The following is a 23388-nucleotide window of genomic DNA, read 5'->3' as shown; positions in this document are numbered from 1 at the left end:
GGCCGGGGCATTGTTTAACCCAAAAGGCATGACCAAACATTCATAGTGTCCATACTTTGTTCGAAAAGCTGTCTTGTACTCATCACCTTCTCGTATGCGAATTTGATGATAACATGAACGAAGATCAATCTTGGAGAATTGTGTTGCATGTAGAAGTTGATCGAAGAGGTCATCGATGCGAGGCAATGGATACTTGTTTTTGATAGTGAGCTTGTTGAGGGCTCGGTAGTCGATGCAGAGGCGCATAGACTTGTTCTTTTTTTCCACAAGTAGTACAGGAGATCCGAAAGGGCTGCGACTGGGCCGAATGTGACCTTCGTCGAGTAGTTCGGTGACCTGTCTTTGGATTTCTTCATTTTGAGTGTGAGAAACCCGATAAGGAGGTTTCGACGGTGGATTACTGCCGGGAATAAGTTCGATTGGGTGATCCACTGGTCGTCGAGGTGGCAACTGCTTTGGCAATTCCTGTGGAAAAAGATCTAGGTAAGGCTGGAAAAAAGGTTGGTTGAGGTACTCAGGAGGATCCTTTGTTGGTGTCTCCTCTGCTGCCGTAACCAACAGAAGTGAAGTCTTTGCTTGGCGTTTACGAACCCACTTCTTTACTTGTAGGGCAGAGGCAACTGGGGTTGAAGGAGAATCCCTAGAACCAGTTAGCTCAATAAGTTTTCCCTGGTGGACAAACTGGATAGTATGGCTGCGAAAACTGATTGATGGATCATAGTCGTAGAGCCATTGTTGTCCGAGTATGACATCGTACCGAGAAAGAGGCATAATGTCGAAGTTCAACTTGTCCGTATAATGTTGGATGCGAAAAGACAAGTTTTTGATCCTGGTGTTGCACAAGAAAGTAGTTCCATTTGCGAGTTCAATCTGATAGTCCATTAGACTAGGACTAGTGGTCAACCGAAGTTTATCGACCACAGAACTGGCTAGGAAATTATGAGAACAGCCACTGTCGATGAGGATGGTGACCGTTGTTCCACGAATCGATCCTTGAACACAAAGTACTTGAGTGGCCAGGGAAGGTTCGGGGTTGCTGGCAAGGCTCAGGTGGATGGTATTCGCCATTCGAACAGCTTTGCCTTTCTTGTCTTGTGCTGAGGTAGCATCTTCTTTTGGGGAAGTGCTAGGTTCCATATTAGAATTTTGCTTCGGTCGCTTGGGACAATCGAACCATTTATAGTCGCCTGTACAGATGGTACAAAGTCCTTTTGAGCTGGAGTTGTTCTTCTTGTCAGTGGCCGCACCTTTATGTTGGGGCTGTCGGTAATGACTTTGTGAAGAAGAAGAAACACGATCCTTGGGGGAGTGCTTCTGTTGGAATCCAGCAAATGATTTCTGAGGCTTTTGGGGATCTTGAGACTGTCGCTGACCTTGATTACCGAAGTTTTTGCGAAACCTGGTGTTATCTTGAGGGCGAGCACCTTTGGCCATAGGAGAGTTCTATGTACGATTAGCACTCTGCTTCCCTGTGTTTAGGAAATCTGTAATACGCTCTGCGTAAGCAATAGCGCCATCTGTGGTGGTGATATTTGCTTTAAGAACATCAATGCGTAACGAGGGATTTAGGCCTGAGATGAAAGCATGAAGGCGATCATCCTCAGTTAAACCATCAATCTCTAGCACCAATGTGGTGAACTGAGAGATATAAGAAGACAGGGAACCCGTTTGCTCCAACTGTCGAAGTTTTGATCGTGCTTGGAAGTCCGCATTGGCAGGTACAAACTGCTTACGGAGCACGTGTTCAAAACGTTCCCAAGTCAACACACTTTTTCCGTCCTTTAAGCGTCTTTGCCACCATAGAAATGCCGTATCCTTCAGGAGGGAGGCTGCCAAGGCGATCTTTTTACCTTCCGTGAGGTCAACAGTGTCAAAATACATGCGCATTTTAGCGAGCCATTGGTCAACAGTTCGGCGATTACGTTGACCAGTGTAGGCTTCCGGAAGTTTGACGTCAAGTCGCTTTGTTTTGGAAGCTTGAAGTAATCGGTAGAGAGTACGCAGTTCAGTATTTTCTACCTCTGGTGGGAAAGAGTCCGCATCGTCGTCGGGTTGCGTCACGTCGTCCTCTGTATGTGCTGGACTTCGAGAATCTTGGAGTTGTTGAACTTTTTGAACCAGGTCGGAGATGCTGTCCTGAAGCTGAGATATTTGAAGTTGCAATAGAGATTCACTTTGGATGTTGCCTTCAGGGGTCTTTTTGGGACTTGATTCTTTAATCTCGGGAGAGGCTTCACGCGAGCGGTGCGACATGTCGGAATTCCCTGTAAGAAAAGCGCGAACTTGCGCTCTAGTTTGGACCATTCCTGGAAGAGGATTCGGGCTGCTCCCTGAGGTTGCTCATATTGGAGGGGGCAGGCGAGGCAGGATGGAACCACCCGTGGAAATCTGGTAAGGGAGGTCCTGTCGGAGGTAACACGGGAGATTCTGAGAAAGGTGTTACTGCTCGTGATAAGACAGGGGTAGGTAGCAGAGTCCACGGATCTGAAAAAGGGTAAGGAGCTGCTATCGGAAGAGGAGGATATCCAGGGGAGGGAGTGCTTCAGGATGTAAATACTGACTTGGAGAAGGTACACCTTGTAGAGGAGGATATCGGGGAGCTGAAGGAGGTGGAGAGTACCCTGGGGATGTCGAAGGTGAAGGGTAAAACTCTCTCCAAAAATGAACAGCAAACTCCTGAGGAATATCGTGTTCCGGATATCTTCGTGTCTCGTGGAACACAACCTGTACTGTGCTGAGGAAATAATGTAATTGAGGTGCCTCACGCAGAAGGTAGAGGATGTGATCCAAGTCACTCGGAGGGCACGTGACACAGAAGACCCAAGATGCAAAGGCTCCAAAATGGGCTGGCTGTGCAATTTGAACACGATATTGTGTAGTAGCAGGTGCCTGAGGTGTCCTTGAATGGCCGGGTGAATTACCAGGGGTTTCCATGCTTTAATGTGGATTCTTTCATTTGCTGTAATTTGTTAAAGAGAATCCGTAAAAAAGCAGATTGGAAAGACTCCACCTGGCAATACTTTAATCTGCCAAGTGATTGCATAGAAGAAAGCTGCAAATCGTTGTCCGGAGGTCCATGTTGCAGTGTTTTGCGAAGAGTGCTCGAGGCTTGTCTGGTCCGGGCTATCAACGGGCTGTCTTCATTGCGAGAAATGTGGCAACTGGTGCTGAATTGGCAGGGTGAAAATGGCGAAACAAGGAGAGGGCAGCAGACTATCAGGAAAAGTGGTATCCAGGGCTGCAAATGAGGAGTGGACTGTCAGCGAAAATGGCGAGGCAAGGGCTGGCTGGCAGTGCAAATGACGAAACAGGGCCGGGCAGTGTAAGCTGAAGGAATCTGTGCTGTCTGTACGGCGGGTACGGGACAGGCTGTACGGCCTGTACGGCAGGCAGCAAAAATCGTACGAAATGTACGGCAGGGGAGTACGGCTGATTGCGCAGCGTACGGCTGGCTGCGAAGAGGCGCGAAATGGCGCAGGAGGGTACGGCCGTACGGCTGACGTAGGCTTTGCGCAGGCTGGCTGTCCAGGAATTCGTACGTTGCGGTTTTTTTGGGCTGAATGCTGCGACGATTCGTTGGGCTGCCTAAAGGGTTATTTGCCCCAAATTAATTTGGGGGTTTAGTTAACCCTAGGGTAGTTAGGGTAAACCTAGGGGTAGGGGATGGGTTTAATTTTTGTCCCTTTTTACCCCTCTAGGTACCCTTTTGTAGGTACTTGGGCCTAGGAGGTGTGCCTATTCGAAGGGGTGTGACCCTTGGAATAGGTGCACCTGTTCATGAGGGGATGTGTCCCTATTGTTAAAAGGGGTGCGACCCTGCATGAATAGGTATGTCCCTTTGCCCACGATGGGGTATGTCCCATGAGTGAGGAGTCGAGACTCGTCACCAAAAGGTGTGTCCCATGGTGGAAAAGGCGCGTCCCTTGGTTTTGGGACAGCCCAAGCACCTTAAAGGACACGATTTTGGTCGTGTCCATTCACATCAACTTGTGATGTGAGGGAGATGGAGAGGCCAGGATGACTTTAGGCGTTTAAAAATTTTACGCTCATCCTCTCCATCTCTTCCATGCACTATGTGCACGGATGTCCTTCTAGCGGCAAAAATGTATCAGATCAGCGCTAGAAGGTGGGGGGCATTTCCTACAGGCAGGAGCGAATTTTGCTCTGATGCCACTGTAAGAAATCCTAGATTTACTATATTTAGAACTGTGCTAAGGAACAGAAAAGAGACTGAGATAGCAGAGAGCAAAGGAATAATGATATTGCTTGAATGTCTGTAGGGTGGATGTGATTGTGTCATCCATACAATTTGGCCTCTCTTATATAGAGAGTGAAGAGTCACACATGAAAAGGTGTGTACTCCAAAGGGTATGTGCATGAAGAGGTGTGTACCCCTTGTGAAGGGTGTGACCCTTGATGAGAGGGTACATTACAATAGGAATGTCTCTTCATTAGAATGTCTCTTGTGAAGGGTTGTGCCTCATTAGGAAATGTCCCGTCGAAAGGGCAAGTGTCCCGTCGAAAGGTCATACCCTTCCACAAGTGTCCATTCATTAAACCATCCATAAGTCTAGAAAGAGAAAGGAATACGTCACAGATCGTGACAAACTGATGTAGATGACTCCATCTGCTGCGCACCTTTAGGTAGGATTTATTATCCACAAGACAAGCTCCTTTGCTCACCTTCTATGCATCTATCTTGTGTAGATATATGGGCATTTGTTGTGCCCTGGAAAGCCTTTTTCTGCTTCAGACTGAACTGCCTTTGTAGGGATGAGGCCCCCTGGAACTGGCCGTGTGAAACAGGGTTTGGCCAATCAACTGTGGGGCAGACTGGCCCTGCTACCGCCTGGACCAGCTCGCCACTGCCAACCTGCCACTTGTGTCGTGGGCATCTAGCAATGCAGGCTAGCAACATGATGAGCAGGTTGGCAGCCCCTCCAGGGCTGTCATGTGGCTGTACAGGAGGTGGGACAGGTCGGGGTTTGTTGGAAGTATCAGCAGGACCTGTTGATCCCACAGGGGGGGTTGGTCAGCAGACTGATCGGCTCAGATCAGGGTTCTAGGGGTCCAAAACCTATATAAATGACACCCCCCTCCGTCATTATTCATCATCCTCTGCAGCCTTCTGTACAGCTCCATCAGTCTGAGTCTCCAGTACAGCAGGAGGACCTGGTCGGCAGGATTTGTCCAGGTCAGCAGCAGGTCAGTGGGGGACCGGGGGCCGGCAGTTTGAGGGGCCAGTCAGCCCTAGGTTAGGTTGGCATAAACCCTAACTGGTCGGCCAGTTTTTTGGAGGGCTTCAGCAGTACATAAAGCCTTCTTGGGTGTTTTATAGGTATCCCAGCAGCAAGCCTCCAAGGGCCACTGAAAGCCTCCCTGAAGGCCATGCAGCAAGAGGAGATTGTGCAGCAAAGGTTGCCAGGAGTTTGCCTACTCTCAAGAGTATCCACATGTGCTGCAGTGGCTTTGTGCTGTCCACATGGTGCTGGAGTTAGGGCCATTATTTGTATCAGCACTGTGTTCACTTTTGGAGATTCTTATATACACGTTTTTGACTGTTCTATACTATGTGCCGTGCATTCTCCAGGTTTGTGCTTATGATGTCCTCTATACACTTTTTACATATGGAGGGATTCTTATGGAAATGTTGTGTGATCTTGGGTATAAGTCTTCCACGGCGGGTAGTAGGCTACATCAAGCATCTCTCTATTCTCTAACACAGTTCGCACATCATTATGCCTAAAGGAAGCTGATCTACATCAACCCTGTTGAAAATGTCAATGAAGTACCTCGAGTTCAAGAAGGCTTACTTGGTGAAGCAGATGGGGGAGCAGGACCCTCTAGATCCAGTCAGCAGCCTAGGAGAAGGAGCTGAGCAAGCAGGGCAGCACTTGGCCATTTCAGCAGGGGAGGTATTCCAGTTTGCTGTGTTTTTTGGATCATATTTTCAGCCTTTTGTCCCTATAGAACTTCAGTGGGCTGCTTGGATGCAGCACAAACAAGGCTCCTCGCTGCTCTTCAAAGCAGCCAATGGTGAGACACGGTACACTGACCCCTGCAGACCTTGCTACAGCAGATCCACTTGCTGCCTACATGGCAGGCTGCTTTCTCTCTCTGATATACCCACGTGGCAGTCCTCAGATATGCCCACATGGTCCCCCTCAGAATCCAAGGATAGTTTGGCTCCTGCCAAGCACCATGCTTCCAACGGTGTTTCAACTTGTCATCACTCTAGCACCATGAGCAACTAAGCACTCCACCTGAGTAATGAGATACTTGATCCACATAGATTCCCCATAGCCAATGGTCTCTTCAGAAATCTTGGACCATAAGCTCTAGATGAGCTTCCAAGTCAGTAATCCTCCAGCAACAATATACTCTCTAGATCTATATATTTCCCGGTTTCCACCATAAATGCTTCAACAGGTTCACCTTGTTCTACTTCTAGTATTTTGCAATTGAGCCTTGAAGAAGTCTCCGATACTCTATCCCTTTCAGCAAGTCATGCTCCTCAAATCATTATAACCTTTGACAAAAGTCATGCAGCAGGCATTGCTGTCCTTTATGTTGTGTTTTTAGAGGATGAGGTTGAGCATGTTCCTGGATTCATCTAGATATATGCTTCTGCCATATTGGCGGACATGCAAATTTCACCTTGTGAAGTTTTCGTCCATGCTGTGGCCTGCTGGTATTGCGATAATTCTTGTCCTTTATGTTGTGTTTTTAGAGGATGAGGTTGAGCATGTTCCTGGATTCATCTAGATATATGCTTCTGCCGTATTGGCGGACATGCAAATTTCACCTTGTGAAGTTTTCGTCCATGTTGTGGCCTGCTGGTATTGCGATAATTCTTTCTATCTTAAGTGGTGCATTGCCCTATCAGCTAGATTTAGATGCTCGTCTAGTCTTCACAAGCAGTTGTAGCTTGAATGAAGAGATTTTGGGCTACTTTTTGATTAGCCCTCTCCTTTAGTGCTAGCCTTCATCATGGCTGAGTCTTCCCTTCACCTCTGGAGTGCTGATAGAAACTCAGTACAAAGACTTTGTATAAGTGCATGCTCAAGGATGTGTGGGTGAGTGGATTTGTACGTGTGAGAGCATATGTTTTTTCTGTGGTCTACACCCACTTTTGGGCGTTGATGACGTCAGTGGGGATGGCATAGTAGCTATTCCTTGCTAGGCATGATGGAGTGTATGGTTTTCAATCTTATGAGGAATTATCATGAGATTGATCTCTCAAAAAGAACAGTTCCACCTAAATCAGCGTATATGATCTTGCCGACATTCGGAACTGTCACCAAGAAGAGCTCTCCTGTTTCCATTACCACATTTGCCGCTGGTTCCTCCCCTTCTGATCAGCCGTCTTCTTTTACATAAGTAGAAGCATTTCTTTTTCTTGCTTCCTCCACTAGAAGAGTTCTCCTCATCAGATTTGTCGTCTCTCTTCTTGTTGGGCTTGCTGTTGCCAGCCTTGTCCTTTCCTATGTCCTTGCTTTTGCCTTGTGCTTTGTCATTCCCACTCTCCCTGTCATATGTCTTTGCCCTAACTTCCTTCTGTATCAACATGGCTCCTAGCTCCTCAAATGTAAGCTGCCTTGACCCTTCTGGAAGTCATAATAATGGTTACAAAGGTCTTGAAGCTTCTCGGCAACATGTTGGGCATGAGCATATGGGTCGACCTAATGACCGACCGCACCAAGTTGGTCTCTCAATACCTTCAATTTCATGTGTTGCCATTAAATTGGAGTCCTTGGAAAAAACTCAAGACAGATGCAACAGACACAACAAGTCTGACTCTTGGTCCCGCAAATGAACTTGTCCTTCAGACATAGGAGATGATTTCCACAGACTTGAACTGAGATCTCCTTTCAAAGGTTCTCACGTCCAGGCTCCTTGCACTTGTGGTTATTCCTCAAGGCTATGATACCATGTTATTAAATAGAGACCAAGGGTGCTTGTTGTAGCCAACACTCCCGCAGCAGAGGGAGATTGTGTATGGAAATGTAGCCCAGGAAACATGCAGAGCTTCATTCAATCTCACGCCTTTCCTTTGTGGACGCAGATGTAGATAGAGAGAGATATAGACACAGATAATGAGCCATGCACACTAGAGTAGAAATAGTAAGCATGTATTGCTCCAAAGATGGACAAGGTCTTATACATGGTGTCAGGTTGGCTGTGGGCCAGGATTTGATCCTAGAGACGGCCTCGTTAGGTCGGGGAAAATTGGCCCCGTCTGGTGGCCTTCTTCTAAAGGGAAGGGGGCAGCCAGCCCTCCCCCATAAATAGGGCCCTTGAGCCTCAGCTCTCAGTCCTCCCATTGCTATAGAAGGCACACGGAAAGTGGAGGAGACAGCAGTTGCAGGAGCAGATCAGCCCCCTTTGGGCACTTGGTTTGGAGCTTGGGCCAGCCACCCAACTGCCTGTGTGGAGTATAGCTGGGGTCAGCTTCGTTCTATGATCAGTCCACATGTGGAGCATGATATATACATTCTTTGGGCTGTCTACATTACTGAGTGTCTTTCCAGGCTTGTGCTTGTCTCTATTCTACTTATGTGCATACATTTGAGGAAGATCTCCAAGTAATGTGACATTCTGCTGCAGGGTTTTGGGTACAGCAAGCATTCCCTTATTATTTTCTGACTAACAGGACATGCAAGACCAAACACTGCATTCTGCCTATTCTTGGGATCTTGACACAAGCTTGCAGGCTCTCATGTTAGGGAAGTCTTTATCCATGGATCCAAATTCCAGCACCATCCATAATGTGCAACTGCTTGAGCAGCTCTAATTTCATGACTAACATTTCCACAACTCATGGACTTGGCTGAAGCAAAACCCCTAAAGCTGCCTCCACATGTTCTAGGGCCTTTAATTTGTACCATAGTGACGACTTCAGCAAATGCGAAGAACTAGACCACCAAGGCATGAATGGACAAGTTGTTGCATGGTTCTATCTGTTGGAATATGAGGGTCACCTCCCCATTTGTGAGCCCCCCATATGAGGCGGACATGGGGGAGGATGACACACTGAGAAAATGAGAGCAGAGGGTAGAGTGAGAGCTGCCATGTGGGCAGCAGACTGGATGCCACATGTGCAGCACCTAGAATCATTGCCAGGCAACCATGAGCTGAAGCAAGGCGCAGCATTAGAAGAGAAAAAGAGCTGTGACTATTCTGCAGCAGGTGCGGACGCAGCACAGCAGGTACTGGTGGTCAGGTACAACAGCAGTAGGAGGCATAGCAGTCTGCAGCAGGCTGTGCAGGGGAAGCAGAGGCCCAGGGCACTTATAGGCGGACACAATCAGCTGTCTCCAACAGCAATGGAGTCTGCAGAACAGTCCGACAATAGTGGCTCTATGACTATGTTTTATCAATTGGTTTTCGCAGCCATACTATCGAGTTTGTCCACCAAGGAAAACTTATTGAGCTAACTGGTTCTACGGACTCTCCTTCAACCCTAGTTGCCTCTGTCCTACAAGTAAAGAAGTGGGTTCGTAAACGTTAAGTAAAGACTTCACTTCTGTTGGTTACGGTAGTAGAGGTGACACCAACAAAGGATCCTCCTGAGTACCTCAACCAACCTTTTTTCCAGCCCTACCTGAATATTTTTTCACAAGAATTGCCAAAGCAGTTACTACCTCGACGACCAGTGGATCACCCAATCGAACTTATTCCCGGCAGTAATCCACCGTCGAAACCTGCTTATCAGGTTTCTTACACTTAAAATAAAGAAATCCAAAGATAGGTGACCGAACTACTCGACAAAGATCACATTCGGCCTAATTGCAGTCCTTTCGGATCTCCTGTACTACTTGTGGAAAAAAAGAATAAGTCAACGCGTCTCTGCATCGACTACTAAGCCCTCAACAAGCTCACTATAAAAAACAAGTATCCATTGCCTCGCATCGATGACCTCTTCAATCAACTTCTACACGCGACACAATTCTCAAAGATTGATCTTCGTTCAAGTTATCATCAAATTCGCATACGAGAAGGCGATGAGTACAAGACAGCTTTTCGAACAAAGTATGGACACTATGAATGTTTGGTCATGCCTTTTGGGTTAAACAATGCCCCGGCCACATGCATGACAATAATGAACGACATTTTTCGGCCTTTCCTCGATAAGTTCGTCATCGTTTACCTCGATGACATCCTCGTTTTTAGCAGATCCCTACATGAGCATAAACAACATCTTCACCAAGTTTTTGAAGTTCTCCACACAAATTCTCTCTACATCAACATTGAGAAGAGTGAGTTCTTCAAGACCCAACTCGAATATTTGGGACATGTTATTTCAGCTCAAGGCATCTCTGTGGATCCCAAGAAGGTTGAGGTAATCCGAAACTGGCCTACTCCTAAGAATGTTCATGATGTCCACTCTTTCCTCGGATTGGCAAACTTCTACCATACAAAGGTCTATTAGTTTTCCGAGATTGCAGCTCCTATGTCCGAATTATTGAAAAGCATAGCAATTTTTCAGTGGCTTCCCGAAACAGAGTATAGTTTCCAACAACTCAAGCAAGCACTCACTACCACACCAGTTATGGCTATTGCTGACCCAAACCTTCCATTTGAGGATGTTCCGAATTCATTCAAAGGGAAGTATCTCAATGATAAAGACTTCGGCATAGCAGTACAAGTTCTTTCAAAAGATCAACCTTCGACTTCCGAAGAGAAGATTTTCTCATCCTATTCTTATACGGACGACCTTGTGTATCATCAAGATCGCGTCTGTGTACCACATGACAAGGATGTTCGACGTCTTTTGTTAAAAGAGCATCATGTAGTTCCTTATGCTGCCCATCCAAGCATCAACAAGACTTATAGGTACTCAGTGCCACATACTATTGGCCTCAGATGAAAAGCGACGTCATCGAAATGGTTATATCTTGCTTATCTTGTCAACAAATGAAAGCAAGCCGACGACTTCCAGTAGGACTTCTTCAGCCTCTTCCAGTTCCAACTGAAAGGTGGGAAAGTATTTCCATGGATTTCATTACAACACTACCACGATCCTCCCGAGGTAACACTCAGATTATGGTAATTGTTGATCGATTGTCCAAAATGGCACACTTTGTTGCTTGCAAAAGAAGTGCACAGGCTCCGAACATCGCCAAACTCTTCATACAACACATCTTCCGACACTATGTAGGAGAGCATAAAAAGGTGCAATGGGGGGAGCACTGTCAGCAGTGAACTCAGGAGCACATTAAGGTGCACACCTACACTATGTAGGAGAGCATAAGAAGGTGCAATGTGGGGAGCTCTGTGAGCAGTGAACTCAGGAGCAAAACTTTGCGGGAGTGCTCAGCCTTGAGAAGCTACTGAAGCCTACACTGAGGCACGTGGCAGAAGAGGACGAGTTTTTGTAAAGAGGATCAGCAAACAGAGCCTAGTTTGGTGTCTTATCTCGGGGATTGTTTCTAGAGGTGTTGGTACATATTTTGGCAAGTTTTTGTACGTGGTTTGTGGCTTTATATATACACTGTTTTGGCTGTACATCTGAGCTTTCTTTCATATTTGATTGTCCTCTTATTTTCAAGTAAAGCACATGTGTATGAGTTGTGTTCCATTCTCTATCTTGTGATCTTGGGATATAGCTTCCACTGCGTGAGTAGTCTAGGCAAGCAACCTACCTCTAGTTTTCCAACACATTCTCATGGCTGCTTCTTGCACATTCTTTCTTGGCTTAATTTTATATTTGTTCAGGTGTGCTCATGAGACTATTTCAGTTGGTATTCAAAATTTGTGTTGAAAACTTGAGCAATCCTGACAGTAAGGGCTGAAGACAGGAGTAGATCACCTGTATGCTGTATTCTCTCTTTCCAACACAGTCGTGGGCAGCTATGCACCAAAATGTCTTGTTATTGGCAGCTACCATGAGGATTATCCTGGTACATCTGTGCATAATTTGGAAAATTGTTCCTTTCATCTCAAGCACCATTTTGGTGATGTATTTCTGGTGCACTGAATCTCAATTCTCAGTGCAAGATTGCTTGCGCATTGGATCAATTTATGCTAAATGAACTAGTAGTTGCAAGTGACTTTGGTGGAGCATGTCTTTAGATGAGGTTTCTGTGGTAGCCCTAAAAAATTATTTAGACAATAAGATAAAACGGCATTCAAGGTCTTTTCAATTCTGGTGTTTCTCGTATGAATATGCTTTTTTACATTCATTGTGATCAATACGTCTAAAAGTACTTGATTTTTAATAGGAGCTAAGAAAAGTCAGTTTTGTGCAGGTACTTGCTCTTGTTGCTCCTGATTTTGAACACTCTTCCAGTTCTCTTCTTCATATTTATTCTCTTTTGCGATTTTCTGGATTTGTTTTAGTTTGGAACTAGCTCATTCTTATGATAGATATGCTTCTTTGTTTGCTCATGAATGAAGAGATGGAGGCCATACTCAAAAAGATCGCTGACATGGAGAGCCAGTTGTCTTCTTTGAAAGATCTTGTCAAAGAACAGGCAAACTTGCAGGCAAACATGGGAGCTCAATTGGTATGCATTAGTCGATGGAACAAAGCTTCAGAGACTTGGATAATCTAGTTACCAAATGATTTGCATGATCTTAATATTTTTTCACCAAGCATTGATTCGCTCTTGTAATGACAGGGAACACCTCAAAAAATTTCAGAGGATTATGGGAGCAAAGATTGGATTGAGGTTCTAAAAAGAAAAGCTGGACCATGGACAAGTAAGCCATTAGTAGTACTCAGCCTGTTTGATGGCATCGGAGGTATCTGGATTGCTTTATCACTTCTGGGCATTCCCTTCACCGGCTACAGTGCTGAAGTTGTATGTTTAACTGAACTTCAAACTCCTCTATATGGAATGATGTGTCTATGACATTTGTCAGGATGGCTTTAAAATAGCTGTGGTTTCAAGCCTATTGTCAACACACTTGCACTGTTTGATGGAAAGCATGTGTTCTGAGAATATTGGGAGCATGTCATGTTTCTGAATACGTCCTGTTCTCTTCTACATGTATCTTCTTGAAGTGGCAGTTTGTGATTGGTCAAGGCCAAACTATCATTCCCTAAGCAGGAATAATGCTTAAGTTTACCAGAAAAGTACTTTGCATTGTTTGTGTGATTATATGGCTTATTGTTTCCTCTTTCCGCGTAAATAGGACTGCTCTTTCCTTTTGTAAAATGCTTTAAATTGATGATTATAAGAAAGTTTATTTATACACTGTGGGTGGAGACAGAATCCAAATGCCCTTGAAGTTTTGAAAAAAAGGCACCCTAGAGTCCATCATTTGGGGGATGTGCAAGAATTGACTAAAGAACATATCAAAGAACAAGTGGATTTAGTAGTCGGTGGCTTCCCATGCCAGGATCTCAGCTGGATTGGGAAGAAAGTTGGGTAAGAAACTTTAACTCTTTATTACGTGTCTGCTTTCTCCTGTTAGCATTCCTCTCATGTGTACAGATTTGTAAATGTGTACAGAAGATATTTGCTTTTGAAAATTTATGTCATGTACATAAGCATTCCTTTCATGTACTATACAAGAAACTTGTTTTGGTCTTTGCTTGGTTTCCCTATCAAAGGGTGTGCCTTTCAATTATCACATTTTAGAGACTTATTTTTTTGACAAAGGGTGTGCCTTTCAATTATCACATTTTAAAGACTTATTTTTTTGACAGAGGGTCGACATTGTAAGTCTCCACTTACCTTGCACAACTTATTTTCATCAGGCCAAATGCTGATGTACAAATATAGTTGTTGTGAGAATTTTGGTCTCTTTGCCTATACTACGTGTTGCCTATTTAAAAGGGCATCCAAAGTGCAAACCTGGTCCATTGTCTAACAAAATGAAGTCTACGTTAGATTCTTTGAATTCCTCATAGTGAAATTAGTTTGTCCCTTTACCTCAAGGATGGGTGCTCCTAATTGCCATATATTGGGTGTTTTTGCCATGCGTAGGCTTAAATGAAGGATGTTTTACCTTGTTGAAGGACCTCACAATTATTGTGAGAGTCCATCTCATAATAGTTGGTGCAATTTCACGAGTTGTGGTGTAAGTGGATTAAAGATACTCCAACACCCCCCCCGCCCCCCCCAACACACACCCCCCAAAAAAAAAGAAAAGAAAAAGAAAAACTCCCAAATTTGTAATCAAACTGAAAATTTAGTCTACTTCGGTTCTTTTGAATTCCCAATGGTCAAAATACATATGGTCGTTTACGTTAAAGATGGATCTTTTCCAATTGCCTTCTATAGGATATATATTCTATTGTAAATAAGATGGAGAAAAATAAACGTGGGAACCACCAATGGAAGTAGAGTGGGATTGTGGTAAGAATGGGAGTAGGCTTATAGCACAATGGGATTGCAAAATAAGGCTTTTTAATAGCTCAAGCAATATCTTATGGTACATCTTGGGTAGTTGCGGCCAATTGCAGAAAGAGCTAATCATAGACAGACACATGTATCTCCAACTGAAAGTCAACCAACGCAGTGGTCAAAACAGCAGAGTCCATTGAGAGAGGGAAAGAAAAGAAAGTTTACAGCTCATTGATTCACAGTTGAGGTAGTGCCATAGTTTAGTCACAAAGGTCTCATACTTTGAGCAGACAAGGGTTTGTAGACAACCAACTAGTACTGGCAAAAATAGTAAGCAGTCTGAGCAAGGGCTCAAGCATGCAGGCTCAATCCTATTTGAGGTAGTAGCAAAGTGAAGGCATGTTTAACCCTTGCAAGGTTGTCATCAAGACCTTCCCGAGATCTTCACAATTACATTAGTGTCAGGTGATACAGTTTTGTATGTTTAAGTATTAAGAAGAATCTGATTTCTATTTCAGCCATCTCCACACATGGCTTCGGAGTTATTTTTATGGTGTCATCGTTGTGCCATGTATGGTAACCGGCATGATAACTATACTGTACTCACTGGGACACTTGATAGTGGGCTGTATCAAGTTGATACATTTGAAAAGCATGCTGCTGTTGAAGCTAATGTCATTGTTGAATCTGTGATTTTCAATACTCACTTATGGCATGAGAGATTGGGACATTTAAACTTTACCAATTTGGTGAAGATCCATTCAAAGGACATGGTGGTAGATCTTTCATCCATGCATGCAATTACAAAACATTTATGTGAGGGCTGCTTATTGGGGAAAATGCCTCAGTCCCCATTTCCAAAATATGGAACCCTTGGTGCATCCAGAAAGTTGCACCTAGTACATATTGATGTGTGTGGCCGATGTAGACAGCATCACTTGGGGCTACTTATATTTTGTTACTTTTGATGATTTCTTTGAGTCACTTGGATTTATCCCATGAAATCCAAGTCAGATGTCCTACTTTGCTTCAAGCATTTCTTGCCTTAGTAGAGAATGAGTGGGGAAAAACTTTTGACCCTCCTCATTAACAGGGAGGGTGAACACTTAGCCCATGAGTTTTAGCAGCCTGGGGTATGATACATTCGTGCACAGTGCCATACACTCCGCATCAAAATGGACTTGCAGAGAGTTAAAATAGAACAAAAATGGAAATAATAAAATTTGGCTCGATGCCATCATGAGTGCCAACTATGTTCTCAATTGAGCACCCCCTCGAGCATTTAAGACCATGTTCACACGCCGGTGTTTGGATCTCTTGCATATGGACATGTCTCCTCTGAGCTGAGGCATAAGCTTGATGATAAGGCCATTATATGCATTTGCGTTGGCTAGAGCTCATAGAACAAAGGATACAGGTTGTTTCAACTTAGCACAAGCAAGGTAATTGTCAGTAGAGACATGGTTTTTACTGAGCATGCAGCTTACCTTGGATGGACTATAAAACAGCCATTTGATGATGATGAGCCACTTGATGATGATGCAATTGACCATCAATTGATGGATGAGGCTGTCATTAGACAGCAAAAAAGAGTTCCAAGGTGGCTCTTGGATACTCTTCGAGATAGCAAGCAAGCTGAGCCCTTGGCTGTTCGCACCAGAGGTGCACAAAAACAAATGCAGGGCAATTCGCTTCATGTTGCTTGATTGCTACAGCTTGTAATGAGGAGCCTCTTTGTCATAAGGATGCTTTTGATAGTAGCGAACTTGATCCCATTCATGCAAGAGTTGTGTGACTTGCCAGTAGGCAAGCATGCCATAGGCACGAAGTGGGTTTACAAATTGAAGTGGAAAGCTGATGGCAATGTTGACAACTACAAAGCCCACCTTGTTGCGAAAGGCTATGTCCAGTAGGCAAGCATGCCATAGGCACGAAGTGGGTATACAAATTGAAGCGGAAAGCTGTTGACAACTACAAAGCCCACCTTGTTGCGAAAGACATTCACTTCCACTTCACCCATTACGACCATTCGTTACATTATTGCTCTTGCATCTCACAGGCATTGGGAGGTCCACTAGTTGGACATTAAGACCGCTTTCCCTCATGGGGATTCATTGGAATTGGTCTATGTCACTCAGCCTTTAGGATTTCAGGTTGCAGGTCTGAAAACTAGGTATGCTGGTTGCAAAAGGCCCTCTATGGTTTGAAGAAGGCACTGTGGTCATGGTATGCCAAGACACATTCTTTTTTTCTATGCCTTGGGTTTCGGACCAGCCCTACAGAGCCCACTCTTCTAAGTCCGAAGAGTGAATCAGAATTTCTGATTTTAATTCTTTATGTGGATGACATGATTGTCACTGGGCTCGACATGCAGAAAACTGAAGATTTCAAGGCATATTTGTAGAAATCATTTAAAATGTTAGATATGGGCAGGTTGCACTTATAGTGGCAAACAGAAACGCAGAAGAAACAAAAACGGACGAAACGTTGTTTATGTTTCCTTGTTATTTTCAAAATCCTAATTAGGGTTTTTTCAGCCGCCTCAGGCTTGCTCCCCGCACCGTGCCTGTTTTCGCCACCTGTTGCCTCTACCCTCCACTCTCCTACTCTCCTCTACCCTCCACTCTCCTCCCCTCCTCTACCCTCTCCACTCTCCTCCTCCCCCTACTCATACTCCCTCCTTGAATCCTCCTCCTTGATCCTCTCACTCTCCTCACTTTGTAGCATAATTTGTCACTTTAAAAATTTTAGTTTACACATAAATTGTACTATATTGCCATTTCTAGTTTCAACGTTTCGGCTTTGGAGTTTCCGACATTGCTGCCTTTCTGTTTCTCCCGTTTTTGTTTCAGCTGGCAACTATGGTTGCACTACTATTTGGGCATTCAATTTGCTAATGTTCAGATGGGCATAATGATGAGTAAATCCAAATATATTGGATAGCTCTTGCAACACTTTCAATTCAAGGATTGTAAGCTGATTTGTACTCTATTGGAACTTGGCGTCCATTTCTCCTTTGAAGATGGGAGTGCCTCATTTGATGACACTCTTTATCAGCGGGTCGTGGGGCTGCCTAATTTACTTATGTCATACTTGGCATGATTTGCTTCCTAATTAAGCAGGTACATGCACAAGCCCAGCACACTGCGTTGGTAGGTAGTGCAGCAGGCCTTATGTTACTTGAAGGCCAGGCACATTTGGGACTGTTCTATAGCGTTCAGTCTGCACTAGATTTGCATGCATTCATGGACAGTGATTGGGCAGGTTGTTATGACACAAGGGTGTCTCACATTGGCGATCGTTTCATGCTTCAATTGTGAAGCTGCGTACAGGGCAGCCTTTATAGCCACTGTAGAGTGTGTTTGGCTTTGTAAGTACTTATAGATCTTGAGGTGTGCCAGACCTGCTCTACCATGATCTACATTGATAGTCATAGTGCTTTGGCTGTTGCGCATACCAAGCACATTGAGGTGCACTATCATTATGTTCGAGAGCTGTCCTATGTTCCCATGGAGGATAACTTAGTAGATCTCTTACAAAGGTATGGAAAGACTGTCCTTTCTTTTCTAAGGTCCCTATAGGTATGAGGTGGTGTTTTCAGCCTCAATCCTATCTCTTTCATGTGAGTAAGGCTTGACCTTTGGCAGTTTGCCATATTTAATAGAAGTCTTTCATGAAATAGAAACGAAAAGTGCATTAAGCTATTACATCTTCGGTTGGCTTAGTAATATATTGTTAGCATGGTTCATTTCTTAATGTGTTTACAAGTGTTCTTTATCATTTGTTATTCCTTGGAGATTTTCTATATTTATGATCATGGAATCACAAATTTGGCATGCGGTGGAAAGTACATCTAAGGTATTATACAATATATTGGAATATATGAATACTCTTGCGGAGATGTTGATAGATATTGGAGAGTGTCAAGAATAGCTACATGTATTATATTCTTTTAGAACAAAATTATATGAGAGATTATTTGCGTTCTTCAAAGACATTGAACTTAAGGAATTAGAGTATGCTAGATGACTATAACACTGCAAACAATACATTTTGTGAAACTAAATTGTAAACTTTCAAAAATTCAAGATAGATGCATGGTAGCAAGAAAAAGGTGACAGTGCAACATGCTATTCGGATTGCAAGATCTAAGAGCAAGTTTACTAGATGTCCCATTTAGTTTGTTTGAGATGCTACGTGCAATCAAATGTGTTTTCTTAAGACTTTTTGCATTACAACTCTACAAGGGCTAAAGTGAACCAAATGTTTATGTTTGTTAATATTTGATTATTATTTTGCATGCAGCCTTCATGGAGAGCGGAGCAAACTTTTTTTTGAGCTACTTCGGATTATTAAGTTATTTGAACCAAAGTGGTACTATTTATGCCACCCTATGGATACTTATTGTGAAGTTGAATATTGTTGCGATTCCCCACCCTTAAAGCAATCTTTGGTGTTTAGACCTTTAGAGGTGGCTTGTATTCGTACATACAATTTGATATTTGATTTCAATTTGACAAAAGAATATAGCAATAGTGTATAACTTCAAAAAAGGGTCTTAACATGGGACCAGTTATCAGAAAATATAACTATGCTGTTCATCTTGCATCGGATTGATAGCCATTGACCAAGTGGAAGGTGTCCATGTGAGAGCAATGACTAGAACGGCAATTGATATTCCCAATGTAATCCATTATCTAAGCCTTAAGGGGTTTGGAGTTGTTCAGTAAACTTAAATCCTCTAATTGATCCACGTGTTACCGATGACGAGAGTGAATGTTAGTCAGTGTGAGATCATTCACATAGATGATAATCAATGTGGCCATACCTCGTTCCCGAAAGAGAGAAAAAGTGGATTCTGCAACTGATCTTTGGGAAACCTTTCTTTGAAAGAAGTCATCAATCTTATGGTTCCAAGCCCTACGAGCCTATTTAAGACCATACAAGGTCTTCCTCAACCACCTTGAACACACCTTTGGATTTTGGAACCTCAAAGCATGGAGGCTACTCAACGTACACCTCCTCTTGCAAGTCACGATTCACTAATTTAAACACATCTAGTATACCAGCCACTATTTATAAGAGGCAATGGCAAGAATTTTTTGAATCATGGCAATTTTTGTTGTCGGTGCAAAAGGGTCCTCATAGTTGATTCCTGGCCATTAATCAAAGCCCATAGCCACAGATCTGGCTGTGTGCTTTTGAGCAGAGCCATCTCATGTATACTTGGCCTCTTGAAAACCCACTTGACACTAATAATCAACCGTTTCAACGGCCTCGGAACCAACTCCCAAGTCTGATTTTCACTATGGCTTCTCTTTTTGCTTGGCATGGCTTTCCTCCAAGTTTTTTGGTAAAGGCCTTCTTTGCTAAGGTAGGTTCCTTGTCTCGAATGATCCTAGACATCAGCAAAGGTCACATGTAAAGGCTCTGTCCCTCGATGACAGATGATTTGAATTCGTTAGCAAAACCAGGGGTGGAGTTGTGATAAAAATGGCTACCAAGGTGGACATAAAAGAGATTGGAATGGCAAGAATAAGCTTTTTATGTCGTCTCTATGAGGGATAGGCAGGCAGATGATGAGTGCTGGTTAGCCTTCTTCTCTATTTTGAAGGGAGGAGATCCAAACTTCTTCTCTGTGATGCCCTTCTTAATTAACTTCGTGCTTCTGACCTCCCATGAATCCAGAAGTCTTTCCCTGCATCAATGCATAGGCTATGCTAGCGTTCTCAATCAATTGAAACATGTTAGAAACCTTCGTTTTCGTACATCTGTGGGAACATGGGTCAGCAAGATTGTCTTTTTGCTTTTCTTGGCGCTTTTGTGCTTTCTTGGCTTTTCTTGGTGAGCACTCTTTGCTGAGGCTGTAAAGGGAGGGCCACGGCCATAGTTGCCCACACCGGCAAGTGAGGGAGTAGCGCTAGAAGCTAGGAGCGCAGCTGGTCGATGGGGCTGATCAAGTCAGATCAGCATGGTTGGGTGGCGAGTTGCCTGCCTGCACATGATTCTGGTGTGTTAGACCATGGTTTTGATAGGTTTAGATCATGTGAGGGCGTGATAGATGGTATGAGAGCTGTCCTATCATGGATGATCTCGACTGTGGTTGAAGTGATCATGAGGTATGCTGGAGTGGCGAATTCCAGGTATGGAGCCAACTGAAGATTTTGCAGTAGTTTGTGATTTCATTAGCTAGGGATGTGAATTTGTTATGATTGGAGAGAGAGGATCAAGACTGTAGTGCAAAAACACAGAGAGAGAAACTCGCTAGGAATCTTGGGAAAGAAGAGTAGTAGCTTGGAGTCGTTGAGAAATATGATTAGGGATTAGCAGAAGAGACGACGATGGAGACCAATCACTTTGCTTGATACCACATACAAGATCCTCACCAAGGTCTTGAGCTTGCGGAGTTGTCTTGAAAGGTCGGTTCTAGATTCGAAATCACCGTTGGAAGAGGAGCGATGGAGATTGACGAATCTGGGGTGATAGGGTGTTGTGATGAATTGACCAGGGCTTGGATAGGCAAATCGTAGGGGGAAGGAGACGTACGTGGGGTGTCAAACTAGGAGGAGGAGACAAGATAATGCGCAATGGGCTGGCCTTGTTTTTTGGGATTTGCTATTTGGAACTTTATTTTTTGCAGATGCTTTAATTGTCAAAAGTAGGAGCCCTTGTTTTACCCTGGGTTGGCTAAAGAAGAGAGCTTTTTTGGGAAGCCATGCTTTTCAAAATAGCATATGTTTTTTGAGTGAAAAGCAAAAAACGAAATTGTAGGCCATCTTCTGGTGGTTCTAGTGATGCCCTATAGGCCATGGTATGTGCCTTGTAGGCATAAATATAGGCACTTGTAGAGTTAGTGCCTTTTAGGCCACATAGGACACTTAGTCCTAGGTCTAGGTACTTGTACCTTGTACTTCTCTTTTTTCTATGATTCAAGTTTGACGTGACGGCTAAGACGTGTGCGACACTTTGCTACCTGCACGCTCTCTCTCTCAAGCGATCCTACAGTGGTATCAGAGCAGCGTTTTAGATTCGTCTCCTGCACTCGGACTCGTATCAACTCCCTTCAGCTTTACTGCCCCTTCATCCATACAGTTGTACGGTATAGCTTCGTACCTGTTTTTGTACTGCACTACATACGTCCCTTGTACCTGCGTCGTACAACCGTACGCTTTTGTACTGCTCCGCTCCGTACTATACGTACCTACACTGTACAGCCTACACACAAGATTTGCATCGTCGTACAGCTGTACACGTACAGCTGTACAAGAGGCACCGTACCCATTTCGTACTGCTCTCCGTACATGCATTGTACTTGCGCCATACGCCGTACATCTTTCGTACAGACGTACGGAAGGTCTTGTAACTGCTTCGTACTACATTTCGTACTTGCGTCGCCATACAACCACGTGGGAACGTACCTACATCCGTATAGCTATACATGTTATTCCGTACACCAGGCTTCCGTATTGCAGACGTACCTACTCCGTACAGTCTCCGTACATTGTACATGTGTCGTATATTGGATTCTGTACTATGCGTACAATGGTACTTCTCCCAAGAGTACTGTACAAGCTTGGCACGTGTGAAGTCTTTTGCAGGGCATTCTCAAAATTTAGGGCTTTTGTGTTGGGAGCTCAATTTCAACTTGTGTTTGGGACATTAAATCATACTTTTGCAGTTTAAAGCCTTGAGGCTATACATTGGGTCACATTTGCAAAAACTTCAGCAAAATTTGGGGCTTTTCTGCATTTGCTCTCTTTTTGGCCTATTTTCCCTCAATAAATTTGGGGCTTTTGCCAGATTTGCTGTCTTTGCAATGAACATTGCGTGCCACAGTCACATTTGGGTCAGATCTGCATTTGCCCTTTGATTTGGGTCATAAATTTGCAGATATTTGCTGTCATTTTTGGACAGCCATCTTTTTGCAGTGATAGCCTTGAGGCTTTTGGGTTTTAAGGTCTCTCAGGGTATCACATTTGCTATGGCTGGGAACAATCAAGATTTATTTGGAGTTCTTCGTGAAGATGATAAGTTGGATGGCACCAACTATCCGATGTGGTCTTATCTCATGAAACATATTCTTGTTGCAAAGCATTTGTGGAATATTGTTTCTGGGGTTGATCTGAGGCCAGCCAATGCTACAGTGGTTGGCTCTACTGCTGGTCCCTCTGCAGGGGTTACTCCTCCTGATGCCTCATCTTCTAGCACTCCTGCTACTACTCTTTCAACTCAGGAATACAAGATGGGATGCAAGAGATGCAAATGCACATTCATGTATTGCTTTATCATGCAAGAGAACCATTATTTCACACATCCGATCTTGCAGGACAGCAAAGGATGCTTGGGATAAATTGGCTTCTCTCTATCAGATTCGCAATGAGGCACGTGTTGCATATTTGAGAAGGCAATTACAGGAAGTCAGCATGAATGAAGGTGACTCTATGGATGCATACCTGACAAAGGTCAAGGACCTCATGGAACAACTTGCCAACATTGATGAGGTGGTGCCAAATTCACAGCTTGTCAGTACCACATTGAATGGACTGCCAGATACATACCAAGGGTTTGCTACAACCCTTCGATTAGTGGCCATGGGTAATCCAGACCACTATTCTTTTGATCAGCTAGTGACTTTGCTTTTGCAGGAAGAGCAAAGTAGAGCTAATAGACAAGCCATTATTCCTGATCATGCATTTGCTTCACAGCAGACAGGAAGAGGCAAGGCTTCCAAGCCTATGGGCAATCCAAAATCTGCGCATAGCAGCTGCAATTCCTCCCATGCATCTAAAAATACAGCAGATAAGTCAAAGAAGAAAAGATGCAACTATTGTCGCAAGCCTGGACATGACATTTCAGAATGCAGGAAGGAAGCGCATTGCTTCGGAGAAAAAGCAAGCAGGATTGACAGTTAATGCCTCTCATGCTATTGAATCCCATGAGCCAGAAGATGCTTCACATACACATGCTCTTCAGGATGATTGGGCATGGGCTGTCCATTGCTCATTTGATCCCTCCAAAGCTGATTCATTCTTTACTGCTAATGATGCTCAGTCCTGGTACTTTGACAGTGGTGCTTCCAAGCATGTCACAT

The 23388-nt window shown here is 44.1% G+C and overlaps 1 protein-coding gene across 1 annotated transcript in view; it reads left to right on the top strand.

The window, feature by feature from the left end:
• LOC147880315 (uncharacterized) overlaps positions 1–23388 on the top strand; it is a 64957-nt gene that overhangs the window by 10925 nt on the left and 30644 nt on the right. The window contains exons 2-5 of the mRNA XM_087371138.1: positions 12400–12509; positions 12624–12806; positions 13219–13376; positions 18603–18671. Of these exons, the coding sequence (XP_087227264.1) occupies positions 12400–12509; positions 12624–12806; positions 13219–13376; positions 18603–18671 (520 nt within the window). The remainder of the gene's footprint in view (positions 1–12399; positions 12510–12623; positions 12807–13218; positions 13377–18602; positions 18672–23388) is intronic.

The sequence above is a fragment of the Dipteris shenzhenensis genome, chromosome 32, assembly GCF_047967505.1.
Source record: "Dipteris shenzhenensis isolate YYH24624 ecotype China chromosome 32, Dip_SZ_1.0, whole genome shotgun sequence".
NCBI lineage: Eukaryota > Viridiplantae > Streptophyta > Polypodiopsida > Gleicheniales > Dipteridaceae > Dipteris > Dipteris shenzhenensis.
This window is presented reverse-complemented; position numbering and strand designations above follow the sequence as displayed.